The sequence below is a fragment of the Melanotaenia boesemani genome, chromosome 16 (genome assembly GCF_017639745.1).
Source record: "Melanotaenia boesemani isolate fMelBoe1 chromosome 16, fMelBoe1.pri, whole genome shotgun sequence".
NCBI classification, from domain to species: Eukaryota; Metazoa; Chordata; class Actinopteri; order Atheriniformes; family Melanotaeniidae; genus Melanotaenia; species Melanotaenia boesemani.
The window spans coordinates 580,178-606,119 of record NC_055697.1 but is presented as its reverse complement, the minus strand read 5'-3'; the positions used below and the strand labels follow the sequence as shown (position 1 = coordinate 606,119).

General features: G+C 41.1%; 1 protein-coding gene across 1 annotated transcript in view; it reads right to left on the bottom strand.

Annotated features, from left to right (window-relative positions):
* The window catches only part of zswim8 (zinc finger, SWIM-type containing 8), an 87,540-nt gene that overhangs the window by 5,759 nt on the left and 55,839 nt on the right, over nt 1-25,942 (bottom strand). The window contains 14 exon segments of the mRNA XM_042009651.1: nt 2,650-2,769; nt 2,858-3,031; nt 3,124-3,301; nt 3,421-3,918; nt 5,785-6,008; nt 6,099-6,388; nt 13,345-13,567; nt 13,673-13,828; nt 15,537-15,858; nt 16,674-16,798; nt 16,887-16,985; nt 17,252-17,435; nt 17,666-17,845; nt 18,223-18,354. Coding sequence (XP_041865585.1) covers nt 2,650-2,769; nt 2,858-3,031; nt 3,124-3,301; nt 3,421-3,918; nt 5,785-6,008; nt 6,099-6,388; nt 13,345-13,567; nt 13,673-13,828; nt 15,537-15,858; nt 16,674-16,798; nt 16,887-16,985; nt 17,252-17,435; nt 17,666-17,845; nt 18,223-18,354 — 2,905 coding nt within the window.

Sequence of the window (25,942 nt, the reverse complement as noted above, 5' to 3'; positions counted from 1 at the left end):
AGCATGGAAAGTATGAGCATGGAAAGTATCAGCATGGAAAGTATCAGCATGGAAAGTATTAACATGGAAAGTATGAGCATGGAAAGTATGAGCATGGAAAGTATCAGCATGGAAAGTATCAGCATGGAAAGTATGAACATGGAAAGTATGAACATGGAAAGTATGAGCATGGAAAGTATGAACATGGAAAGTATGAACATGGAAAGTATGAGCATGGAAAGTATGAGCATGGAAAGTATGAACATGGAAAGTATGAGCATGGAAAGTATGAACATGGAAAGTATGAACATGGAAAGTATGAGCATGGAAAGTATGAACATGGAAAGTATGAACATGGAAAGTATGAGCATGGAAAGTATGAACATGGAAAGTATGAACATGGAAAGTATGAGCATGGAAAGTATGAGCATGGAAAGTATCAGCATGGAAAGTATGAACATGGAAAGTATGAGCATGGAAAGTATGAACATGGAAAGTATGAGCATGGAAAGTATCAGCATGGAAAGTATCAGCATGGAAAGTATCAGCATGGAAAGTATGAACATGGAAAGTATGAGCATGGAAAGTATGAACATGGAAAGTATGAACATGGAAAGTATGAACATGGAAAGTATGAGCATGGAAAGTATGAGCATGGAAAGTATGAACATGGAAAGTATGAGCATGGAAAGTATGAGCATGGAAAGTATGAGCATGGAAAGTATGAACATGGAAAGTATGAACATGGAAAGTATGAACATGGAAAGTATGAACATGTACAGCACTCAGTACTTAGTCGGGGCTCCTTTAGCCTGAATTCCTGCAGCATGCGGCGTGGCATGGAGTCCATCAGTCTGTGGCTCAGGTGTTATGAGCCCAGGTTGCTCTGATAGTGGCCTTCATCTCTTCTGTATCATTGGGTCTGGCGTATCTCATCTTCCTCTTCACAATAGCCCATAGATGTTCTACGGGGTTCAGGTCAGGCCCGTTTGCTGGCCAGTTAAGAACAGGGACACCATGGTCCTTAAACCAGGTCCTGGTAGCTTTGGTACTGTGTGCAGGTGCCAAGTTCTGATGGAAAATTAAATCTGCTTCTCCATAAAGTTGCTCAGCGGCAGGAAGCAGGAAGTGCTCTAAAACTTCCTGGTAGACGCTGCGTTGACCGTGGACCTAAGAAAACACAGTGGACCAACACCAGCAGATGACATGACGCCCAAACCATCACTGACTGGAAACTTTACACTCCACCTCAACAACGTGGATTCCCTCCTCTCTTCCTCCAGACTCTGGGATCTTGATTTCCAAAGGACGTCAACATTTCCTTCATCAGAGAACATAACTGTGGACACTCAGCAGCAGTCCAGTCCTTTTTGTCTTTAGTCCAGGTGAGACGCTTCTGTCTCTTGTTCCAGAGTGGCTTGACACCAGTAAAGCGACCTCTGAAACCACGTCTTCATACATCTGTGCTGGTGGTTCCTGAAGCTCTGACTCCAGCTGCAGTCCACTCTTTGTGAATCTCCCCCACATGTTTGAATGGGTTTGGTTCCACAATCCTCTCCAGGGTGCAGTTATCCCTACTGCTTGTACACTTTTTCTACCACATCTTTTCCTTCCCTTCGCCTCTATTAATGTTCATGGACTCAGAGCTCTGTGAACATCCAGCCTCTTTAGCAACGACCTTCGTGTCTTCCCTCCTGTCAATGGTCGTCTTTTGGACAACTGTCAGGTCAGCAGTCGTCCCCATGATTGTGTAGCCAACAGAACTAGACTGAGACCATTTAAAGGCCTTTGCAGGTGTTTTGAGTTAATTATCTGATTAGAATGTGGCATCAGGTGTCTTTAATATTGAACCTTTCCACAATATTCTAATTTTCTGGGATACTGAATTTGGGGTTTTCATTAGTTGTCAGTTATTATCATCAAAATGAAAAGAAATAAACATTTGAAATATGTCAGTCTGTGAGGAATGAATGTCAACATTATACAAGTTTCACTTTTTGAATTAAATTACTGAAATAAATTAAATGATATTCTACTTTTATGACGATCACCTGTAGAAATGCAGGTTAAAGCTCAATCATGCAAAAAAAGCCAGATATGAACAGGATCCAGAAACAGCCTTGTCTTGTTTGGACCAAGGAAAAGTAGCTACACAATGAACTGAAACTACTTTTTACAGACGTGTTGCTGCATCAGATTCAAAATGAGTTCGTATTTTCCATGATAAGGTAAAATGTTTTTAGTTTCAACATCTGATATGTCCTACTGGGAAAAATATTGATTGATGAGATTTAAAATTTGTTAAATTCTGTTTTTAATGACATTTTATGCAGCGTCCCACCTTTTTGGGATTTGGGGCTGTGCATTTAGATTAAGGACAAAAATGTATTAATACTTTAGGTCATATTAGTGGAAACTTTAAACACCAGTTTGAATGCTATATTTTCTGTATTAATAATAGCATTCAATTTTATTAAACATGGTGATCATGGTGAACATTCACTCCAATGGTTTTTCAATATCATGTCATTTTATGTCCATAATTTTCAACTGAGATGTTATTTAACTTCTGCGGTGTCATTAAATGCTTCACTCCAGTATCAGTGCACATATTAAAATATTCTGTTTAGAATGTCATCATAACTAAAGCATCATCACCAAAACGCTCACCAAGCTTTGCAGCAAGTCCTAACAGCCATTTGACGTCCTCAGTGTAAGGTGGGCTCCTGGAGAAGTTGTTGGGGTGGTCATTGTGAGCCCTCCTGCCCAGCATCTCCAATGCCAGCATGCCTTCACGCAAAGTACCATTAGATATATGCTCACTCAACACTACAAGCACACCAGCTAGAGTAAAATATGACCACATGACACTCCTCACCAACTCTGTAGGCAGAGTGCAGGTAGTGCAGGCCCTGCTGGCTGATTGGCTGGCTATGCTGCTCATCTTCTGCAGGGAAGGGAGTGCTCACCAGGGAGGCAGGCTGCGAGGAGACGGTGGGTAGAGATGCACCCTGTATAGCCTGAATGGTTGGGCCAGAGTGGACACTGCCTACTGTAACACATCACACACACATCAAACTGATTCCACAGTTCTCGGTACTCTGGACAATCTGCAGAGTTGGTTAAAACCAGCACAGTCCTGACCTGCCACTGTGGTGCTCAGGGGGAGGCCAGTCTCTGTGTGGTAGGGATGGACGGCAATCTGAGTCATCGATGGTACAGGAACACCAGGGAAGGTGACAGCGGTGGCTGCCAAAGGGGGCTGGGGGCCAGTGGCCACCGAGAACGGATACTGGGCACCAATAAAGGCTGGGTGCATTCCCTGAGGACACGCACATGAAAAGAGACAAGCCGATCAACCTGAGTAACCTGCACCTAAACTAACCACAGAGCAAAATAAACAAAATTCCATTCGGAATGAATCTAAGGACGAGTTCTGACCTGTGGATACGAAGCTCCAGTCACAGGAAAGACAGTGGGCCGAGGGACGTGCTGCAGAGGGTGACCCAGGTACTGCGGGGTGCAGACGGTGGGGAGATGAGCCTGGATAGTGGTGTAGGGGTGGAGACCCTGGCTGTGGGGATGAGCCATTGCCTGCCCAGGTATGGCATGGGACTGGTACATGGTGGAGCCCACAGAGATGACAGGGACAACGGCTGCCGCGGTGACGGAGGCAGTGACTGCTGCCATTCCTGCAGACTCCATGCTGGCTCCGTTGTCAAGGACGATGCAGCTGGAATCTGGGGGCCTCCTGCCTGGACCCCCATTGGCCCCACAGCGCCCAGTGGTTTCCCGCTGCTGGCTGGAGCCCCCACCCACAGACTGCTCATATAGCCAGTACCACTGATGAGCCACCTCAAACAGAACCTCGGGGTACACACCTCCACCTTTAGCTGCTTCCTCCACAGCCATGCAGGCCTTCTCCAGCATCATGTTGTCCTGGAAACATGAGGACAGTCAGTGAGGGAGGAGAAGCGTGAAGACAATAGGGATCAATCTGCTTCTTAAACTAATTTATTTTTATATTTAAAGCTTATCCTCATTTTCAGTGTATAATTAATTATTCAATGTCTCATTAGCATTTTTAAGGGCAACATAAAACATGAATATTTGGACTGGGGACGTTCTGTGGCATCTGTTTTTTTAAAACTGAGGTTTAAAAAAAAAAAGAAAAAGGACCAAGTAGTTTTCTTTTGTTTCCGAGGGCAGTAGTTTCATCTCTAAAGGAAAAAAACAGACGTCAGCCACACCTGGACGCTGCCTTTCCATCAAAGAACACCTGCAGCTGCAGTTCAGACTGAATGCTGATTAAACCTGTTCCCACTTAACTCCAAAGCCAGATGTTAGTGTGACGTATCTAAATGCAGTAAATATGTCACTTAATTACTTTCCCTCTTTTTGTGCTCAGTCATATTTGAAGCATGACTCCAAAGCAGCCAAACTACTTTCTTCAAACTGATGGATATTTCTGTTAAAACACCAAAGAGAAAAGCTGTTCTGATAATGAAGGTCTGATCATTTGTCTTAACGGAAACATGCAGGGTTTGCAGGGGGACTGGGGTTTACTCCCTTGGGAACAAAAAAAAGGAATCTAAAAGTATTTTCTGGGTTTATTTTACACCACCAAACCTCTGGAACTCAAACAATTCATGGAAATAAAATAACACGACAACACGTTACAGCTATTCAGAACGCTCAGGATGTTTCGTTTGAACCCCGTTCACATGAACATCAGGGGCCGCTTGCTCAAACGTAATCCGATCGGATTTCGGTTATCGGATAGGATAAAATCTTGAAAATGAGCTGTTCAAAATGGAAGTCCTGATTCCAAAATCGGCTTTGATAACATAATCCAATCCTGGTCGTTATCCGGATAAAACCCTCAAGTGTAAACAGAATCCGGATAACTTTGATAAAAAAAACCCAAAAAAAACAGGATTATCCTGATCCCCACAGAGGGCAGGCTTACGAGGCGGATTTCAGGAAGAAACTGCAGTGAAACCTAACAGCTGATCAATTAACAGAACTTTTTATGCGGTGCATATGCTTATATTTGTATTTAGCACCTGACTTGTTTAACAGTGATAAAGTGGTTAACATAGGGACAGCCTTTCAGCGTAGTAAATTAAAACAGTAAAAAAAAAAAAAAAAGTCAAGATAAAAACATGACATTATCATGTCCCCATAAAATAAACCTCCAAACAAATCCAATAAACACAAATAAAACATCCAGTCTTCCTGTTATTTATTAGTTTATAATCAGAAAAGAACCTGTCAAAAAAAGACATTTCTAACGATTTTATCCCTCACTACAGGTTTCCCAGTGTTTTTACAGGTTTCCGGGTCAACACACTATCCCATATACAGCTCCTCAACACAGCTGACCCAGGTTTAGATCCTGGTCTGGTGCATGTCAGCTTTTTTTGACCCCTCTCGTGTTGAGCTGATGTTAGATTAAGGCCTCTAGAGCCAAAAAATCATTTAAAAAAAGTTTCGTCTCAACATTTTAGACAAAAACAAAAAATTAATTAGGATTTACTCGTCGCTGGCAGGATGTGAAACAGCAGCTTTAAACTTTATTTGGGCTCACTGAGGGCTAAAAATGAACTTCATGAGCTGCCTCTATGTTTGAGGAGTTCATTTTTAAAATTCAGTGTGGGGAATAAGGGAAATATTCTGGAAACACAAATGTTTTCCAACCAATTCAGAACCTGGAAGACATTAAAATCAACTTCCAAAAATCTTGTGGCTACGTGGATCTAACAGCTGGTCGACCAGTGTTTACAAGCCCCTACCCCACAGTACCTGTTCTTTGCACTGCACCAAGGCTCTCTGGATTTCATTTGGGTTGAGGGCATGAGCATGAGGCAGACAGCTGAGAGCCAGCTCTGCTGCCGCCCGAACCATGTTCAGGTCCCTGGCTCGTGATGCTCGGTCTGCCAGGGACGCCACCTCCGGGGGCGTGAGATGACCATCCCAACACTCCACCAAAATGTTGAGGGCAGCACTGCCAATCTCCATGGCTTGTCCTGGACAAAAGAAAACAGGAAGAGAAGTGAACCAGCCAGGGCATTAAAACAGATAAAACGACATTAAGAACGTGTCTGAGCAGTTCTCACCAGTAATCCAGGACACATGAGACGAGTAGGTTCTGGACAGCCAGTTGGGTGAGACAAAGTTGTGGAGACCGAGTGCGTACAGGCCGATCTCGAAGGCACAGAGGTGGAGGTTTCTATGGGGTCCCTGGTGACCGCCACTGGCTGAGGGCTGAGTAAAAATGGAGGTGGAGGAGTTTCCTCCAGCTTTGATCAGGACCGTTTTGGCCAGCTCAAAGTAAAAATGGGCCGCTGCCTCTGATGGCTGGTTGGGTACGTGGGGAGCGTGACACTCTGGACGTCGTCCTTTGTACCTGAATGCAGGAAAAAGTAGAAACTTTTTATTCACTTCTTAATATGGTCGACATAAAGAGGATCAGAATCGATAACAGAACCTGAAAACAGACGAGCTGCAGTCTGCTGTAATCCATCGTTCACAGCAGGTCCACGATATGTACTGAACCCAGAGAGACATGTTAATGAACCAGGAAGGAGTTGACTGGACTCTGGTGTCGTCAATTAGCTTCACTTAAACAACAAAAAAGTTCCAGTGGTTGCTGTTTGCAGAGTTTCTGCACATTTTTCAGGTCATGTACTCAGAGGGCAGGACAGGACCAGAAGGTTCTGCTGAGAAACACCGTCAGATGTCATATTTGTCCATTTGTTTTAACAATTTTTATTGTTTTCAATGATTTTGTTGTCTTGTTTTTATTATTTATTTTTTTGTTGTTTTTACTTATTTTATGTTCAGCCCTTTGTTCAGTGGCTGCTGTCGTAAAGTGCTTTATAAATAAAGTTGGCTTGGCTTGTCCAGTTTTATCTTCTCTTTATTGGCTCCAGGAAAATGGTTGTCCTTTCTGGTTCTGGTTGTGATGAAAGTTTCCCTTGCTGGTGCTGGTTCTGGTTCTAATGGAGGTTTTCTTTCCTGGTTTTGCTTTTGATGGGAGGTTTTCCACACCACCCCCCTGCCCTCGGGCCATCCCCTGGATCCCAGGGCAGCAACCAGACACCAGAGGATGCACCAACCAAACCTGTGGCAAGACTCGAGGCAGTTCAAAATGCCCTGGCACTGACCGATCACTCCAGCCCCAAGAGAGGGAGACACCCCTGGGCACCAGAGTCCAGAACCCCTGCCCAACCCAGCTGAGAACAGCCAGGCCACTCGGTCCAGGTCTCACCACCACAAGGCGACCTGAACTCCAGACCCCCCACAGCCCCCGACAAGGCCGGACAGCCCATAGCGGAGCAGCCCAGATCCCCACTGCGGAAAACAACCCCCGCCAATATCTAACCCCTAAAGCAACGAGGTCACAATCCTCCAGCTACACTACGGCCTGGTACATGCATAAGGATTTTTTTAATCTTACCTTTTTTATTGGTTCAAGACCTCACACGTGAAAATAAAAATCAGGCATTAAACAGCATTGATCATACTCTGTATGGTGGCTCCGATAATCTCATCACAGAACAACACACACATAACGATGCTGTCCTGCAACTCATCTACAATCTAGTCCTCTGAGCTGGACAAACGTCAAAATGTAGAAGAAGAACCATAGCAACAACCGGCAAAAACTGTAGAAGAACCCTAGCAACAACCGGCAAAAACCGTAGAAGAAAGACCATAGCAACAACCGGCAAAAACCGTAGAAGAACCACCATAGCAACAACCGGCAAAAACCGTAGAACCACCACCATAGCAACAACCGGCAAAAACCGTAGAAGAAGAACCATAGCAACAACCGGCAAAAACCGTACAAGAAGGACCCTAGCAACAACCGGCAAAAACCGTAGAAGAAGGACCATAGCAACAACCGGCAAAAACCGTAGAAGAACCCTAGCAACAACCGGCAAAAACCGTAGAAGAAGGACCATAGCAACAACCGGCAAAACCGTAGAAGAACCACCATAGCAACAACCGGCAAAAACCGTAGAACCACCACCATAGCAACAACCGGGAAAAACCGTAGAAGAACCATAGCAACAACTGGCAAAAACCGTAGAAGAACCATAGCAACAACTGGCAAAAACCGTAGAAGAACCATAGCAACAACTGGCAAAAACCGTAGAACCACCACCATAGCAACAACCGGCAAAAACCGTAGAAGAACCATAGCAACAACTGGCAAAAACCGTAGAACCACCATCATAGCAACAACCAGCAAAAACCGTAGAACCACCACCATAGCAACAACCAGCAAAAACCGTAGAAGAAGAACCATGGCTGTGTCCGAATGTGCACCCTACTCCCTACATAGTGCCCTATATAGGGAACACGCCATTTTGTAGGGGTGTCTGAATGTCCAGAACGAAAAAAGTAGGGCACTCAAAATTACCCACAATGCATCTTGAAAAGTAGTGAGCATCGATGGTCACTAGACGGGCTAATATAGACCACAATGCATTGCGGGCAGAAGCTCAACATGGCGCAAGGAGGCGAAAAAAACGAGTGGCGCGAAATGACCTATAAATGTAAGTATTTTATTAATCATATTCAATAATTGAGTGTTGTTAATGCATTGAAACAAAAAACAACTTGTGATGTGAAGGTTTTTGGTCATTGTGACCACGTATATATATATATAAATAAACTGAGGATAGTCAACGATCGCATTCAGCTTTTGTTAGCTTTCCATGCATTTGCTCAGTGATGTTCATGACATCTTCTAACACTAATTATTAATTAACTGCTGTGTGTGGTTTAAGGGCTGTGCTGCAGAATATGGGGCTGAGCCGGGAGGTCAGCCCTGCCCGGGCAGCCAAAAAGTGGGAAAATCTTAAAAAAACCTACAAGGTTTGTGGCTTTTGTAGATTCAAATGTGATCGGTATATACAGTACAATGTAAATACCATGTTACAGTTACTTAAAATTCCATGTTTGAAGGAGCTCAGGAAACCACCCACAGGAACTGGCACTGAGACGGAGGAGCCCACTGCTGCATCATGGAAGTGGTACTCCCTGATGGATGAGGCAATAGGCAGCAAGCCGTCTGTACGGCCTCCCTGCCTTATTATTGCCTTATTGCTTCATCCTGGGAGGACAGCCCTTCCACGTCTGTGGCACCCTCCTCTGTCTCAGTGCCACATGATGAGGAAGATGAGGGCGAGAGCAGCACCCCTGCCAAGCGGCCGAGGCGCGAGATCCTTCTCCATTTTCTGGAGAAGGCAGAGAAGAGGGGGGAAGAGAGAGAAAGGAGAGAAGAGGAAAGGGAGGAGAGATTGTTGTCTCTATTAGAAAAAATAGTTGAGAAAATTAAATAAAATGTTGGAACATTTGATGAGTTCTTTTTATTTAAAATAAAAATAGAAACTCAAACAATAAACTAATACATAACTTATAACAGGGGATATTTCAATTATAGTTACATTTTTAAAGGCATATTTATAGGGACACACTTATTCTACTAAAACTATTTACACTTGTGTCTTTTGAAATGTTTTTTATATATTTAATTTGCTGTTTGACTTCAGAACAAAACAAGAAAAAGGAATAAAACAAGATAAAAAGTTTATTAATCATGATCCAAAAGAGCCTGATCTCTAAACATCGAGGCAGACAACACAGCTGCCATTGCTGCCCGCAGTGGCTCGCCGCCCTGTTGACCCTGGTCCTCCTGGTGGTGGACAGCATCTTCTTCTGGCTCTTGGACTTCAGCAGGTTCGAGGATGTCTCCAAGGTTCAGGCAGATGTTGTGCAGTATGGTGCAGCAGGCTATCACTTTAACGGCAAAGGTTGGTTTGACCTCTAAAGCCTTAAAAAATATGGCCCTCCACCTGCTTTTCAAAACACCAAATGCTCTCTCTATTACAGCTCGTGTCCTGGAGTGGTGTCGTTTATACCGGGCTTCAACGGGACTCCTTACAGGCTCCCTGTAAGGAGTAAGGAGGGTGACGGGTTGTGACAGGCATGGATATCCACCATCGCCGATGATGATGAAGCCGTTCGGTGGGTAAAGATGTTGGGTGTACAAGGGACTGTTTTTTAGTACACGGGAATCATGTACTGATCCTGGATATCCAACAAAAATGTCCAGAAATCTGCCTCTATGGTCGCACACTGCCTGGAACTGAAAGGAATGAAAAAGCTTCCTGTTAAAATAACATTCCGCATTCTCACCAGGGGGCTTGATCCTGACGTGGCAGCCATCAATGCTTCCCACCACCTTCCTAAATGCTGCAGATCCACCAAGCTTCTGGAAACCAGCTGAAACCTCTGCCAGTCCATCCGAAGAGGGAAAGTTGATGACCCTTCTGCGCAGAGCCAGTATGGTCTCCGCAACCCTGTGGACAACGTCGCAGACCGTGGCCTTGGGCATGTCAAAGGCCCGGGCCACAACACGGTATGATGTGCCGCTTGCCAGCCAGAAGAGAAACACCAGCGTGTCCAGGTGTTTCCCCCAGCCATGGTGATCTGTGGCCCAAAGCTGCCCAATCAGACCCGAGATGGTGTCTCGGTTCAGGCGGAAGTCAGGGCGGAGGTCAGAGTGACCATCAAAATACATGGTCAGGAGGGGACGTTTTTATTCACCTGGCAGTAAAGTGGTGGTCCCTAAAAGAAATAAAACTTTGTGAGTTTGTGTGAAACACTTAAGAAAAAAAATAAAACAAAAGACTAAAATGAAAAAGGAAAAAAAAAAAAAAACTTTCCAAGTAATGAATCTACTTAAAATTCAATGTTTGAAGGAGCTCAGTGTTGTTTGTTGTTAAACATGTTATTCTGTTGGTTAATTTCCAATGTGGTGTTCTTTTAACCAATAAAGTTCGTTCTATGTAAATAGTCATTTTATTTAGTGTCTCAATTTATTCTTAGTTTAACTCCAGTGTACATTCAAGTTATAACATGTATAACTAAGATGTGATATAAGCTGGAGTTGAGGCCTGTTCTTGGTCTACATAAAGGCCTTCAGTGTTCTCTATAGAGAAAGGAGACTGATCTCCCATAAAACTAGCTGTAACAGCAGCTTTTGATTTGAGATGAGGACCAAAAGTACATTTAACTTTGCCCAGACGATGGCGTTGTCTGATTGTGATTAACAGGATACAAAAAAAAAAAAAAAAAACTATTTACTTACGTGGTGTCTTGCTAACGCAACAAGTGCCATTTTCCTCATCTGTTTTCTCCTCATCACATGTCTCCGTCTTCTCTGCTGTTCTTTACTTATTTTGACGATTAAAAGCTGCATTAGCGTCAATAAGAAGATATTTAAAATTTGTGCCATTTCTCCGATGGAGAATACTGCATCGAGTCACGCGGGTTGTTGTTGCCGTGGTGACGGCGGTAGTCACGTGGTTTCCGGCGAAGAAAAAATAGGGAGCTTCGTGTCAGAATCGCTAAGAGAATGAATGCACTATGTAGTGTGCTATGTAGTGCAGCCCTATGTAGTGAACGAGAGGTTAGGGAGTAGGGTGCACATTCGAACACAGCCCATAGCAACAACCGGCAAAAGCCGTAGAAGAAGAACCATAGCAACAACCGGCAAAAGCCGTAGAAGAAGAACCATAGCAACAACCGGCAAAAGCCGTAGAAGAAGAACCATAGCAACAACCGGCAAAAACTGTAGAAGAAGAACTATAGCAACAACTGGCAAAAAACGAAGACGACACATAGAAACAACTGGAAAACAAAACATCCAGCATGGAAGAGGACATACAGGACGAGGGAATGATGGAGGTCTTGGGACTTGTTAACAGAAAAAGCCAGAACTGAAAAAAATTCCAGACTGGAGACAGCGTGAACACGGACTTCATTTACTTCCTTGTTCCCCAGCCAGCTCGCTCTCTGATTGGCTACATTCCGTTCCATGTCACCATCCACACTGTCACATTTCATGAGTCGTCGGCTTTCCTCAAACACATGAAGACATCAGGTTGTAAATATTGAACGTTTAATATTTCAGATTCTCGGCTACGACCCGTTTCGGAGCCAATTATCAGGACAAATCTGCTCGTAACTTCAGACCACATGACAATTGTACAGGAAAATCTTTTAAGACTCAAGATAATCAGGCGTTTGCCGGCCGTGGTTGGAAAGAGGCAAAATTGGGACAAAAACAGCCCGAAAATCCTTATGTGTCTACCAGACCTAAGTGATGGAACTAAGCACAGGGGACCAGAGGGAATGAGATTCAGCTAAATAGTTCTTTGAGGAGGCAGACATTGTCTCACTACTGATGTGGTCAACTAAGAGATTCCTAAACTGCTGAATACACAGATTATTTTTGTTTTTTCCAGTTCACAAGGATAGTTTTCTTTGTGATGCATAATGCTGTGCGTATCATGTGTGTAGAGTTAATTGCCATATTAATGTCACCCAAGTCACCTAGTAGACATAGTGCAGGGATTGTAGGAATATTACATTTAAACCATGCTGACATGTCCACACATACCTGAAGCCAGAACCTGTGGACAGGTGTGCAGGACCACAAGGCATGGAGATAGTTGTCAGGTGTGTTTTCATTGCAGTGTGTGCAGATGTTTGATTGTGACAGACCCATCCTGAACATCCTTTGTCCTGTATAATGAGTTCTATGCAGAATTTTGAATTGTATTAGTTGCATATTTGAATTTTTTGTCATTTTAAAGGTGTTTAAACATATTTGTGACCATTTATCTTTATTAAAGTTACTGGATAAGTCACCCTCCCACTTTGAAGTTGGAAGACAGATTGAGTCTTCTAGTTTAGATAATAGTCTATATGTTTTTGATAATAGCTTTGGGGCATTGAGATTCATGAATTCTGCCACCCTAATAGGTAGCTGTAAGTTTAATTGATTAATGGTATATTTTTTACATATAATAGATTTAAGCTGGTGATATTCTAAAAATGTTTTGCTACTGATTCCATATTGTGAAGTGAGAATATTAAATGATATTAAAGTTGGGTAGCTCCAATCCACATCTATCTTTAGTCTGTTGTAAAGTTTTTAGACTGATACGTGATGGCTTGTTTTTCCATAGATTCGTCCTGGTTCTGATGAAGGTTTTCTTTCCTGGTTCTGTTTGAGGTTTTCCTTTGTGGTTCTGGTTCTGATAAAGGTTTTCCTCTCCACTGTCTCCTCATGGAGCTCAGGATGGAGGATTGAATCATAGAGAAGATCTGAAGTTCCAGTCGGTTGGTTTCCTAAGCTAGGTCATTAATTTTATTGGATTATAATTGTGACTTGTGTTAGTGGAGTATCCATACTTTTCAAATTTCGCAGTGAGATTTCACCCTGGTAATCCTTGAAGAGGAGGATGAGGGGGAGAAGGAAGGGGTGGAGGACAGAATTACCTGCTGGTGTCTGTGCTCTTGGCTCTGGCCCCACCACCTGCCCTACGAGAGCCGCTGGAGGAGGAGGAGCCCAGTGAGTCAGATGATGAGCTGCTGATGCTGTCACTGTCCTGGCCCCGCCCCCAAGATGTTGCTGCCCAGCTACCACGGAACGGCCTCCTGCTGAGGGTGGGGGAGCTGTCTGAGGTCGTCTCTGGAGCGCTACTGTCTATACTCGCCATGCCTGTCAAGATGAACGTTCATGTTAACTTCTGATGTGACGCAGTTTCTATACACAACAAAAACAAGCTGAAAATGGGGTTATAATAACACAGAGTTCTGTGTTTACCTGTGTGTTTCTTCTTCTGCCGGACAGGTGAGCCCCAGCAGCGCTGGCTGTATCCACAGCGAGCTCCCAGAGCCAGCCGACTGGGAACTGTGGCCTCCAGTTTAAATTGAGCGCTTTCATTTTGCTGCTCGCTTGATAACTGAGGTCCATCTGAAACTGAGACAGAAAATCAGGGGAGTGAATTCACACAAACACTGTAAAGAAATAAATACAGTCAAGGAAAAAATTATACTGGTTTTTAGTTCTCATATATCAGACCATCAGGACACAACTGCATCCATTCTCGCTCCTGTCACAAGAATTAAGAAAGTCAGCATTCAGGTGTATTAACACAATACCAAGGAGGAAAGACATCAGCAGTGATCTTAGAGAAGCAGCGGTGGCAGTTCATCAATTTGAGAAGGGTTATCAGATCATTTCCAAACTATCTGGAGTCCATCACTTTACAGAGAGAAATATTATATAAACGTGGAAAACGACAGCTGCTAATCTTCCCAGGAGCAGATGTACCAGCAAGTTCAGAACAAGATCAGACCGTGGAAAAAAACCCAAGAGCCACATCACTGGCTAGGTTCACCCTGCAGGGCATAATGCTCAGTTCGTGTTTGCGGTAACGGCAGAGCGTATGTTGCAGTTTTAAAGTTATTGTCCAACCGTAGCCAGCACCAGGTGTGGTGGAGAGTCATGTGATCCTTTACAGGAAAGAGTTTATAAACAATGTTGTGTATGATGTGTAGGTCGGATTAATGCAACCTGGCCGTTCAGACTGAAATCACATGGTAAAAGATCAGATACCACGTATCCAGGTGGCCTGGGTCGCATGTGAAAAATTTGGATCTGTGTCATTCAGACTGTTATGAAAAGATCAGATACAGGTCGCATAGGGCAAAAAAAAAATCTGATTTGGGTCACTTCAGCCTGCAGTGTGAACGTAGCCTTAGACTCTCCAGGCCTCAGTTCTATGTTAAATGTTCAAGTTCATGACAGTCCAATTAGAAAAAGACTGAACAAGCACGCCTTATTTGGAAGGGTTGCAGGAGAAAGTCTCTTCCCTCTAAAAAGAACATTTTTCTGTTTTTCTGTTCCAGCAGCAGTCATCAGATTAAATGTTATGTTTGCAAAGCTGCATCTGAACAGACCATAGGACTTCTGGAACTATGTCCTTTGGACAGACCAGACCAAAGCAGAGATTTTTTGGTCAGAATGAACCCCCCCCCCCACCCAAAAAAAAACAAAAAAAACCAAAAAAAAAAAAAACACAGTATATCTACACCTCATACCAACTGTCAGCAAAGTGGTGGATGGGTGATTATATGGACACCTTGCAGTCACTGATTGGACCATGAACGAAGTGTGAGTCCATCCCTCTGACAGCTAAAGCTTGGCTGAAACAGCTCCTGCAGCAGTACAATGATCCCAAACACAGCAGCAGATCTACGACAGAATGACTGGAAAATAAAAGAATGAAGGTGTTCAAAGTTCAAAGATCAAAATGACTGAAATGCTGTGGTGGGACCTTCAGAGAGCTGCAGAAAGAAATGATGTAAACCTCAATGAAGTGAAGCAATGATGGAAAGAAGAGTGGACAAAAATGTCTCAACCATGGGAGAGACTAATAACAGGAAACCATTACTGCAGCGTCCTGCTGCTGAAGGAGCTTCTAGCTGCTAGATCATGGAGAGGAAGCAGATTTTTACTTTCTGTTCAGTTAACAACGGTTCATCACCGTATGATCGTCATATTGTTCTCCTGAGGTTGGAGTTACTGAATTTTAACATCTGATGGTTTTATAATGTCCTGATCTGTAAAACCTGAGAACAGACAGGGTTGGCTTTCTTTTGGTGTCTGGGGGAGGTGGTCTCACCGTGCTCCCTGGTCTCGGCGGTACCTTCTACAGCAGTGCTGTTCTGTACTGGGTTCAGGTCGGCCTGAGCAGCCACCTCCTCTCCAGCCATCGCCACAGCAGAAGAGGAGCTTGAGGAAGAGGCACCCAATGTGTTTGTGGATGAAGATGACTGGGCGTGTTTGGAGACCCCCCCTGTGGCACCACCCACCCCACTGTGGCCAGCAGTGGCGTGTTTGGACGGGCTGCGCTGACTCCCGGCCGCCGGCTTGCTGGAATAGAAGGAGCTCAGAGTCTGGGGCTTGTGGGTCTGACTCTCTCGGTCCAACAACTTGTCCAGAATCTAAGGAGAAAATTAACCATGACAATTATTTTAACATGTATTAACACAGGTTTTTTTCAGAGTTCATTGCTTACTGAACACACATGACGACAAACCACAGGACAGGGGACAGACGGTATCCCTGCCGAAGCAGCGCTCGTTCGCTGAAGACCTCCCAACATGCTGCTTGTTTCATAGTTACTTGTTTCAAGGCCCACAAAAAATCTCTCTTTTTATTTAAGCTTGATTTATTCATAGAGCATATTTACAGCAACTTTGGTTGCTCAAAGGGCTGTACAATAAAAAAAAATAAAAATAAAACAAACAATGGGAACACTAAAATAAAATGAATTAAAACCATTTAAAGACAACAAAAAGCCAAACTTGACTACGTTTAAAGACTAGCCTCTTTGTCTTTTTTACCGTGTGGTCGCCTGTTGCAGCAGCTCCTGTGTTGAATGTCCGTTTCTTTCTTTTTTTTCTTGTTTTTCTATGTTGTTTTAGTTCAGTTTTAGTTTTTCTTCACCAGTCAAACAAACAAATAGTAGCAGAGTTCCAGTTCTTTGGAAGAAGTGCTGCTTGGTTCCTGTCCCAAAGAAATCGAGACCATTGAACCTTAACTACCATCCAGTGGCCCTTACATCGCACGTGATGAAGGGGCTGGAAAGGTTGGTCTTGGCCAGGGGCGTCTCCAGCTTTTGAGGACACCCTGGACTTAGCCCGGACCAGATGTAAATTTAAAAATTAGAGGAGCTTGAAATATATATATATATATATATGTGTGTGTGTGTGTGTGTGTGTGTGTGTGATCGGGCAGGAAGTCCTTCCAGCTTTACCTTCTTAAGTTTGCTCTGGTCATCCTTATAGGTGATCATGAGTGCCAGAGCCAGGTCCCCCTTTACCCGCCGAGTTCCTTCACAGAGCAAAGGATGCTCTGCCTCACTGACAGTGGTCTTCATACCTGCAGACGTACAGACATGCAGGACTGAACAGGTGATACTGAGAGCAGCACAAGAGTCTAATTCAAACTAACTCAAGTAGAATTTTACCAAGTGCAGCAACGGCAGCCTCAAAGCCCAGCTCCTCGTCTCCGGGCATGTCGTTGTTTCGGTTGCGGCTGGGTGGGCGGGAGCCTGTAGGGGATACAACTGCACAAACAATATGGAGAACGGAGAAAGCGTTGTTACTTCTTTAGTTCCTTATTCTAATGTCTTCAAACGGTTGATGCCACCATCCACAAAAATCCCATTTCACACTGCATAAAACCTTTTCAGACCCCACATTTCACACATAAAAAGATTGTTAAAAATGTCTAAAACAGTGAATTCTGCATTCATCCTCAACATTCCCATGCATTATCTCCATCATATTAACTTCTAAACCATCGTCAACTCCAAACACTGCAGATGCTTACCTGGAGTACAGAGGACATCAAAGATGAAACTGGCCAACATGAGAGGCAACACAGGTCTGTAATCACACAGATTTCCATCTCTGAGCTGCTCAGCTCGCTCTCTGATGGCCGACATCTCCACCAGACCCAGAGGAATCTTCTTCAACAGAGCCACCACCTCCGACTCCTGGTAGGCCAGCTTCACCTGATGATCCGGACACACACATTCTGTCACACACACTCAACATGGTTTTATATGTGGATGAGGATTCTTGACATGTGACTTTTTTCCCACATGACTACCTCCAGTTGCCTCCCTACATCAGCAGGTTACATGGAAAAGCAGCATTAACTGGATACCATCAGCAGCTCATTAAAACTTGTGTTAATCGATATTTGTAGAGAATATATGTGATTCTGGGAGGAGTGACAGACCTCCAGAGCTTTTGTAGATGCCGGTGGTCTCTGGAGTTCCAGGGAGAACATTCCAGTGCTGAATGCCAGGTTGTGAAGCTCCAGCCGCTCACTGAGGACGGTGAGGAGAAAGGCAGTTTTCGATAGCGTGCTGGTGGCGACCTGAGTCTGACGGCTGGTTGACACTTTGCTCTTCTTGCCCTGAATCAAACAATCATAGCAAAAGATGAAATATGTTCACTTCTTACAGCTGATCCAAAACCTACATGTCTTAGAGGAAATGCCGGGCTTCCTCCAGGGTTTTCATGAAACTGGCTGCCAGTCTTTTTATTAGACTTATTTAATGAACAACTGATTAAAGTGCTGACCAAGTACGAAACATTTAAAGACTTGGACACTGTCACGTCTGGATCCATTTACACTAGAATTTACATTTATAACATCTGAAAAAAAATTTCATCCTGAATGGATGGCAGCTTTTATTTTACCACAGCAGTGCGCCACGATCATTTACACGTTGCAGAAACCCTGAGATGTTACTGTGTGAAGAGTTAGGAGACTGGTGGGTCCGGAGCTACCTTAGTCTGAGGCTGCTCCACCTTCAGGTCCGGAGGGTTGGCCAGCAGGTCTCTGGCTAGATCCACAGCTAGCCGGCAGGCCTCATTACTGTAGCCGTGAGCATGGAGGGCCTCAGCACAGGCAAACAGCACCTGGACACACACGGACACACACCCCACAGTGACTAACGGTTACAGTTAACGCTGACCAGTTCCAGGATCAGTACCGAGCTGCTGGTACTGATGTCTTCTACCGTCCTCTTACACTTTTATTTTATTTATTTATTTAACCAGGTAAAAAATGTTTGAGAACCAGTTCTCATCTGCAAACATGACCTGGCAAGAGGCCCCAGCAGGACATTTGGGGGGGGGGGGGGGGGGGGGGGGGTTGGGGGGAGTGGTCATTTTGCTGCTAAAACATAAATAATGCCCAAAACAATCACAAAGGCTTGGTGGAGGTCTGCGAGTTAGTTTAGCGACGTTCACTTAGTTAAGTTTAGTTAGTGTAATTAGTATAGTTATAGTCATGCTTAGTTTAGTTTGAGAAGTTTAGCCAGTTTAAGTAGGTAAGTGAAATTTAGTTAGTGGAGTTCAGTTACTGTAGTTTATTTAGAGAATTTCAGTTAAGTAATTAGTTTAGTTAGTTATGGCTAAAGTTTGGTTACTGAAGTTTAGTTAGTGGACTTCAGTTACGTAGTTAGCTTAGTTAGCAAAGTTGAGTTAGTTTAGCCAGTGTGTTGTGTAGTTAGCATAGTTTAGTTAATGTAATTAGTTTACCAAAGTTAGCTTAATTAGTGAAGTTCAGTTTGTGTAATTAGTTTAGGTAGTATACTTGGTTTAGTTAGTGTAGTTATTGAAGCTGCATTAGTTTAGCGGAGTTTAGATAGTAAAGTTTAGTCTGTAGTTAGTGTGTTAGGTTACATGGTGAAATTGAAAATGGTCTGAGGCAAAGTGGAAAATAAACTGAAGTAATTACACTAACTAGACTTCACTAACTACACTATCTAAACTAATTACAGTAGCTAACTAACTCAAACTTCACCTATTTGGGTAACTTCACTGAAATAAGTAAACTAACACAGCTTCACTTCCTACACTAACTCAACTACACTGACTAAACTTCACTATCTAAAGTCCAGCATACTGAGGAGGCTCCTAAAACCGTGTGCTTGTTTTTCATATAAACGCTTGTATACGCTGTTTAACACAAATTGAAACACACAACACTGATATGTCAAAAGCCTCGACTGTGAAACTGTGTGGAATATTCTCTCACAGATGCATAACGGGCACTAAAAGAACTCTGATGAGCCCATCGAGCAACAAGAATGCTAACATGACTGGACTTCGGAGCAAAGTTGGACAGTATTGATGTACAGCTGATGGGAATGACAAGTGCTACGACAACAACACGTTGACTCATGCCGCTCACATCGAAGAAGCCAAAGCCTGCATCAACAAAGCAGAAAAAGCACTTGAAACGATGGACACAACCCTGGATTCTGCTATGAAATGAACAGATCTTCTTGAGGCAAAAACAGATGACCTCAAGAACCGGGGAAGACAGAAGAACTTGCGCATTTTTGGCAAATGAGTAGGAGCAGAAGGGAAACAACCACTGACTTTGACTTGACTCTTTGGCACAATAAAGCTGAAATGGCTGGGGCTAAGTCCCCACAAATCATTCACACTACAGCAGGTACACATGACGGGGCCAAGATCACATTTGCACAAGACCTATCCACAGAAATGGTCCAGATCTGACTGAGCTTTCACCCAGTTATAAAACTGTCGACATCGATGCCTTCCGTGGATTCCAGCACAACTCCTGCAGACTCAGGGTCCTACACAGCAGCAAGATCCACCTCTTCTCAACCCCACAGGAGGCCTAAATGTTCTACCAGAACCTTCCTAAGCCAGCAGCAAAGGCCCGGGATCAGTGAGTCATAAAGGACATGTTGCTAAAAGTAAAATTATAAAGATCTTATTGTGTTATAAAAAACAGAATGCACTCCTCTTCAATGGACGACTTTGGCTACGTTCACACTGCAGACTGAAGTGACCCAAATCTGATTTTTTTTACCCTTATGCGACCTGTATCTGATCTTTTCATAACAGTCTGAACGACACAGATCCGATTTTTTCAAATACAACCCAGGCCACTTGGATACGTGGTCCTACATCCCATACGTATGGGATCTTTGCCATGCGACTACAGTCTGAGCGGCCAGGTCGCATTAATCCGACCTACACGTCATACACGACATTGATTATAAACTCTTATCTGTAAAGGATCACATGACTCTCCACCACTCCAGGCTGCGACTCCTCGTCCACATTTCTCTGTACGGACGTTGCTGCTGCTGCTCCACAAAATGCCACGGCCACAAATCTGGATCTCCTCTTTTATAATCTCCTCCCTAAAACGTTGAAAATGTGCTGGTTATGGTTGGACAATAACTTTAAAATTGAAACATACACTCCACTGTTACCGTCCATGTTCACCTCCGTAAACACGAAGACGTTACATGCACGTTCACGGTCACGTCGTCGTGTCTTCTACGCATGTGGGACACTTGTGGTGCGCATAAGGTTCATACAGGAGATCACATACAAGTTGCATTTAATTGGAAATGACAACGGACTCTCAAAAAAGATCAGATTTCACAAAATAATCTGAATTGAGCATCATGCCCTGCAGTCTAAACATAGCCTTTAATACCAAGCTAACAAACTGTACACCTTGGCAAGCAAATATCCTAAAAGAAGGAATCTTGAACATGTTAATGAAGGACATGAAACCCCTTGTTACGGTTTAGCTCAGTTATGTTAAGTCTTTAATTCATGTATTTATTTTTCCGGGATGCCAGCCAGGTCTTTCTCCTGACAAATATTTTCCCTGAATCTCAATACCTCACAAAGGATGCAAGCAACAGCTTATTCAAACACCCTAATTAGCAAATGAAAAAGGTAAACCCAACACCAATTCATAAGAAAACTATTCATATATACATAACTGTAAAATAACAAAAAAAAAAACAAAAACAAAAAAAAAACGGCACGTCAATCAATCTGCCCCAAATAGTTTCATTAGTTCATTCAAAAAAGTGTCTTCCAGTCCAGTACCCAGGAGGAATAAGTATTAGGTCCAACTAGAGTCCGTTGCCAACCTGCTTCCTCGGGGCAACTCTGCTGGACGTCACCTGCTTCCGCTCTCTCTTCCTCTCTGTGAGACTCCCAGTAATGAGAAGAAGACTGCACTTGCCTCTGGAGGCCAAAAGAAAATGCTACTGGCTGATTAAGGCAGGTGGAGAAGTAAAGCAGGTGAGTTTAATTAAAGAGAAAACACAAATGACATGTGATGGCAGACAATCAGGCTGTCCACCCTGTCCATGGTTGGATATTAAAGAGATGATCAAGTATTTCAAGCCAGAATACCATAATAACTACCAACCAGAACAACTTTTAAAATTAAAAGTGAGCTATCATTAGTGTTAATTTCATTAACGAAAACTAAACGAAATATTTTCGTCAACGCACATTTTTCACTGGATGAAAACTAGACGAGACTAAAACAGCGTTAATAAACAATAACTGGAACTAAAACAGAACACATGTTCGTGAATAATAAAGACGAGACGAAAATGTAGTTCACTAAATAAAAACTGAACTAAAATCTATGGACATTTAAGTCCATGAACACAGGTGAGACGAAAATGATATTATACGATATGATTTTGTCAAATCCTTTGTTCCTCCGCCACACACACAGTGACACACACCCTCGGTGTTGCCAACTTAGCGACTTTGTCGAGTTTTCAGACCCCTCTAGCGACTTTTTTTTTTTTTTAAAAAAAAAAGCGATTACCGACAAATCTAGCGACTTTTTCTGGTAGGACACTTTGGAGACTGATGTGAATGACATTTCATTGTGGAGTCTGAGCTGCACAGACCCCTCCCCCGCCCAAAAGGCTTGGTCCTAGCAGCAGCACACTGCTCTCTGCTGCAGCCACTTGTATGTATTGTGTTTGGCTGGCTAACTTACTAGCTTCTTAGCATGTAGCCATAGCAGCCACTTGTTGGTAGAATTGTGTGTGAAGTTGAATTTATGCTAACTTAGATACGTTATACTGGTCGGGCAACTATGTTTTCAGTTGGATTGCAAGTTTAATGAAAGCAGACAGAAGTATGAGCTAATCTAGGAGCTGCAAGTGAACTATAGTTAACACAAAACACCTACAGCTATACATGGATGCAAACTAAAAACTAAAACGCACTAAAACAAATTATCTAGATAAAATAATACACCACACTTGATTCAAAATAACTTTAACCTACATTTTCATACATGAAATAGCCTAAATGTGGTATAAAGGTAAGTAAAATTGTGTTTTGAATATTTGGGGTCACCAGAGTTTCGTGATATCAAAATGGAGTTCTAAGTTAAAAAGGTTGGGAACCACGGCTCCAGGAGTTTGTAACCCAATGTATTTATTTGGTGACATTAAATGCTGTTCAGTTTGTCGTTAGGTTACCATCACAAGGACATTTGATCTGAATTGGCAAAAATATTAATATAAATAAATGCATGTAAACATAAAAATGCCTGCAATTATTTTTGCATAAAATAGGAAAGTTATGTTTTAAGTATGAGTTTTAAATGGATTGTTAAAGGTAGTTTAACACTGTTAACACTGTCTACTAACTACAAATAATGTTCTACTAACTACTAACAATGTTCTACTAACTACTAACTATGTAATATACCACTAACAATGTTCTACTAACTACTAACAATGTAAAATACTACTAACAATGTTCTACTAACTACTACCAATGTAATATACTACTAACAATGTTTTACTAACTACTAACAATGTTTTACTAATTACTAACAATGTTCTACTAACTACTAATAATGTTCTACTAACTACTAACAATGTAATATACTACTAACAATGTTTTACTAACTACTAACAATGTATTATTTACCACTAACAATGTTCTATTTACTACTAACAATGTAATATACTACTAACAATGTTCTACTAACTACTAACAATGTAATATACTACCAACAATGTTCTACTAACTACTAACAATGTAATATACTACTAACAATGTTCTACTAACTACTACCAATGTAATATACTACTATCAATGTTCTATTAACTACTAACAATGTAATATACTACTAACAATGTTCTACTAACTACTAACAATGTAATATACTACTAACAATGTTCTATTAACTACTAAAAATGTTCTACTAACTACTAACAATGTAATATACTACTAACAATGTTCTATTAACTACTAACAATGTAATATACTACTAACGATGTTCTACAAACTACTAACAATGTTCTACTAACTACTAACAATGTAATATACTACTAACAATGTTCTACTAACTACTAACAATGTTCTACTAACTACTAACAATGTTCTACTAACTACTAACTATGTAATATACTACTAAAAATGTTCTACTAACTTCTAACTATGTAATATACTACTAACAATGTTTTACTAACCAATAACAATGTAACATACTACTAACAATGTTTTACTAATTACTAACAATGTTCTACTAACTACTAATAATGTTCTACTAACTACTAACAATGTAATATACTACTAACAATGTTCTACTAACTACTAACTATGTAATATACTACTAACAATGTTTTACTAACTACTAACAATGTAATATACTACTAACAATGTTTTACTAATTACTAACAATGTTCTACTAACTACTAATAATGTTCTACTAACTATTAACAATGTAATATACTACTAACAATGTTCTACTAACTACTAACAATGTAATATACTACTAACAATGTTTTACTAACTACTACCAATGTAATATACCACTAACAATGTTCTATTAACTACTAACAATGTAAAATACTACTAACAATGTTCTACTAACTACTACCAATGTAATATACTACTAACAATGTTCTATTAACTACTAACAATGTAATATACTACTAACAATGTTCTACTAACTACTAACAATGTAATATACTACTAACAATGTTTTACTAACTACTAACAATGTAATATACTACTAACAATGTTCTATTAACTACTAACAATGTAATATACTATTAACAATGTTCTACTAACTACTACCAATGTAATATACTACTAACAATGTTCTATTAACTACTAACAATGTAATATACTACTAACAATGTTCTACTAACTACTAACAATGTTATATACTACCAACAATGTTCTATTAACTACTAACAATTTAATATACTACTAACAATGTTCTACTAACTACTACCAATGTAATATACTACTAACAATGTTCTATTAACTACTAACAATGTAATATACTACTAACAATGTTCTACTAACTACTAACAATGTAATATACTACTAACAATGTTCTATTAACTACTAAAAATGTTCTACTAACTACTAACAATGTAATATACTACTAACAATGTTCTATTAACTACTAACAATGTAATATACTACTAACAATGTTCTATTAACTACTAACAATGTAATATACTACTAACGATGTTCTACAAACTACTAACAATGTTCTACTAACTACTAACAATGTTCTACTAACTGCCAACAATGTAATATACTAACAATGTTCTACTAACTACTAACAATGTAATATACTACTAACTATGTTCTACAAACTACTAACAATGTTCTACTAACTACTACCAATGTAATATACTACTAACAATGTTCTACTAACTACTACCAATGTCAGATACTACTAACAATGTTCTACTAACTACTAACAATGTTCTACTAACTACTAATAATGTTCTACTAACTACTAACAATGTTCTACTAACTACTAACTATGTAATATACTACTAACAATGTTCTACTAACTATTAACAATGTAATATACTACTAAAAATGTTTCACTAACTACTAACAATGTAATATACTACTAACAATGTTTTACTAACTACTAACAATGTAATATACTACTAACTATGTTCTACAAACTACTAACAATGTTCTACTAACTACTACCAATGTAATATACAACTAACAATGTTCTACTAACTACTAACAATGTCATATACTACTAACAATGTTCTACTAACTACTAACAATGTCATATACTACTAACAATGTTATACTAACTACTAACAATATAATATACTACTAACAATGTTCCACTAACTACTAACAATGTAATATACTACTAACAATGTTCTACTAACTACTAACAATGTAATGTTCTACTAACTACCAACAATGTCATATACTACCAACAATGTTCTACTAACTACTAACAATGTTCCACTAACTACTAACAATGTAATATACCACTATGTTCTACTAACTACTAACAATGTAATATACTAGTAACAATGTACTACTAACTACTAATAATGTAATATACTACTAACAATGTTCTACTAACTACTAACAATGTAATATACTACTAACAATGTAATATACTACTATGTTCTACAAACTGCTATAACTACTAACAATGTAATATACTACTAACAATGTCCTACTACTACTAACTGTGTTCTACAAACTACTAACAATGTTCTACTAACTACTAACAATGTTCCACTGACTACTAACAATGAAATATACTACTATGTTCTACTAACTACTAACAATGTAATATACTACTAACAATGTTCAATCTCCACATCTCCTTGCCATTGTTGTCATTTCTGAGGCAAATTACTGCTTAAAATGGACGTTTTGCATTTACTTC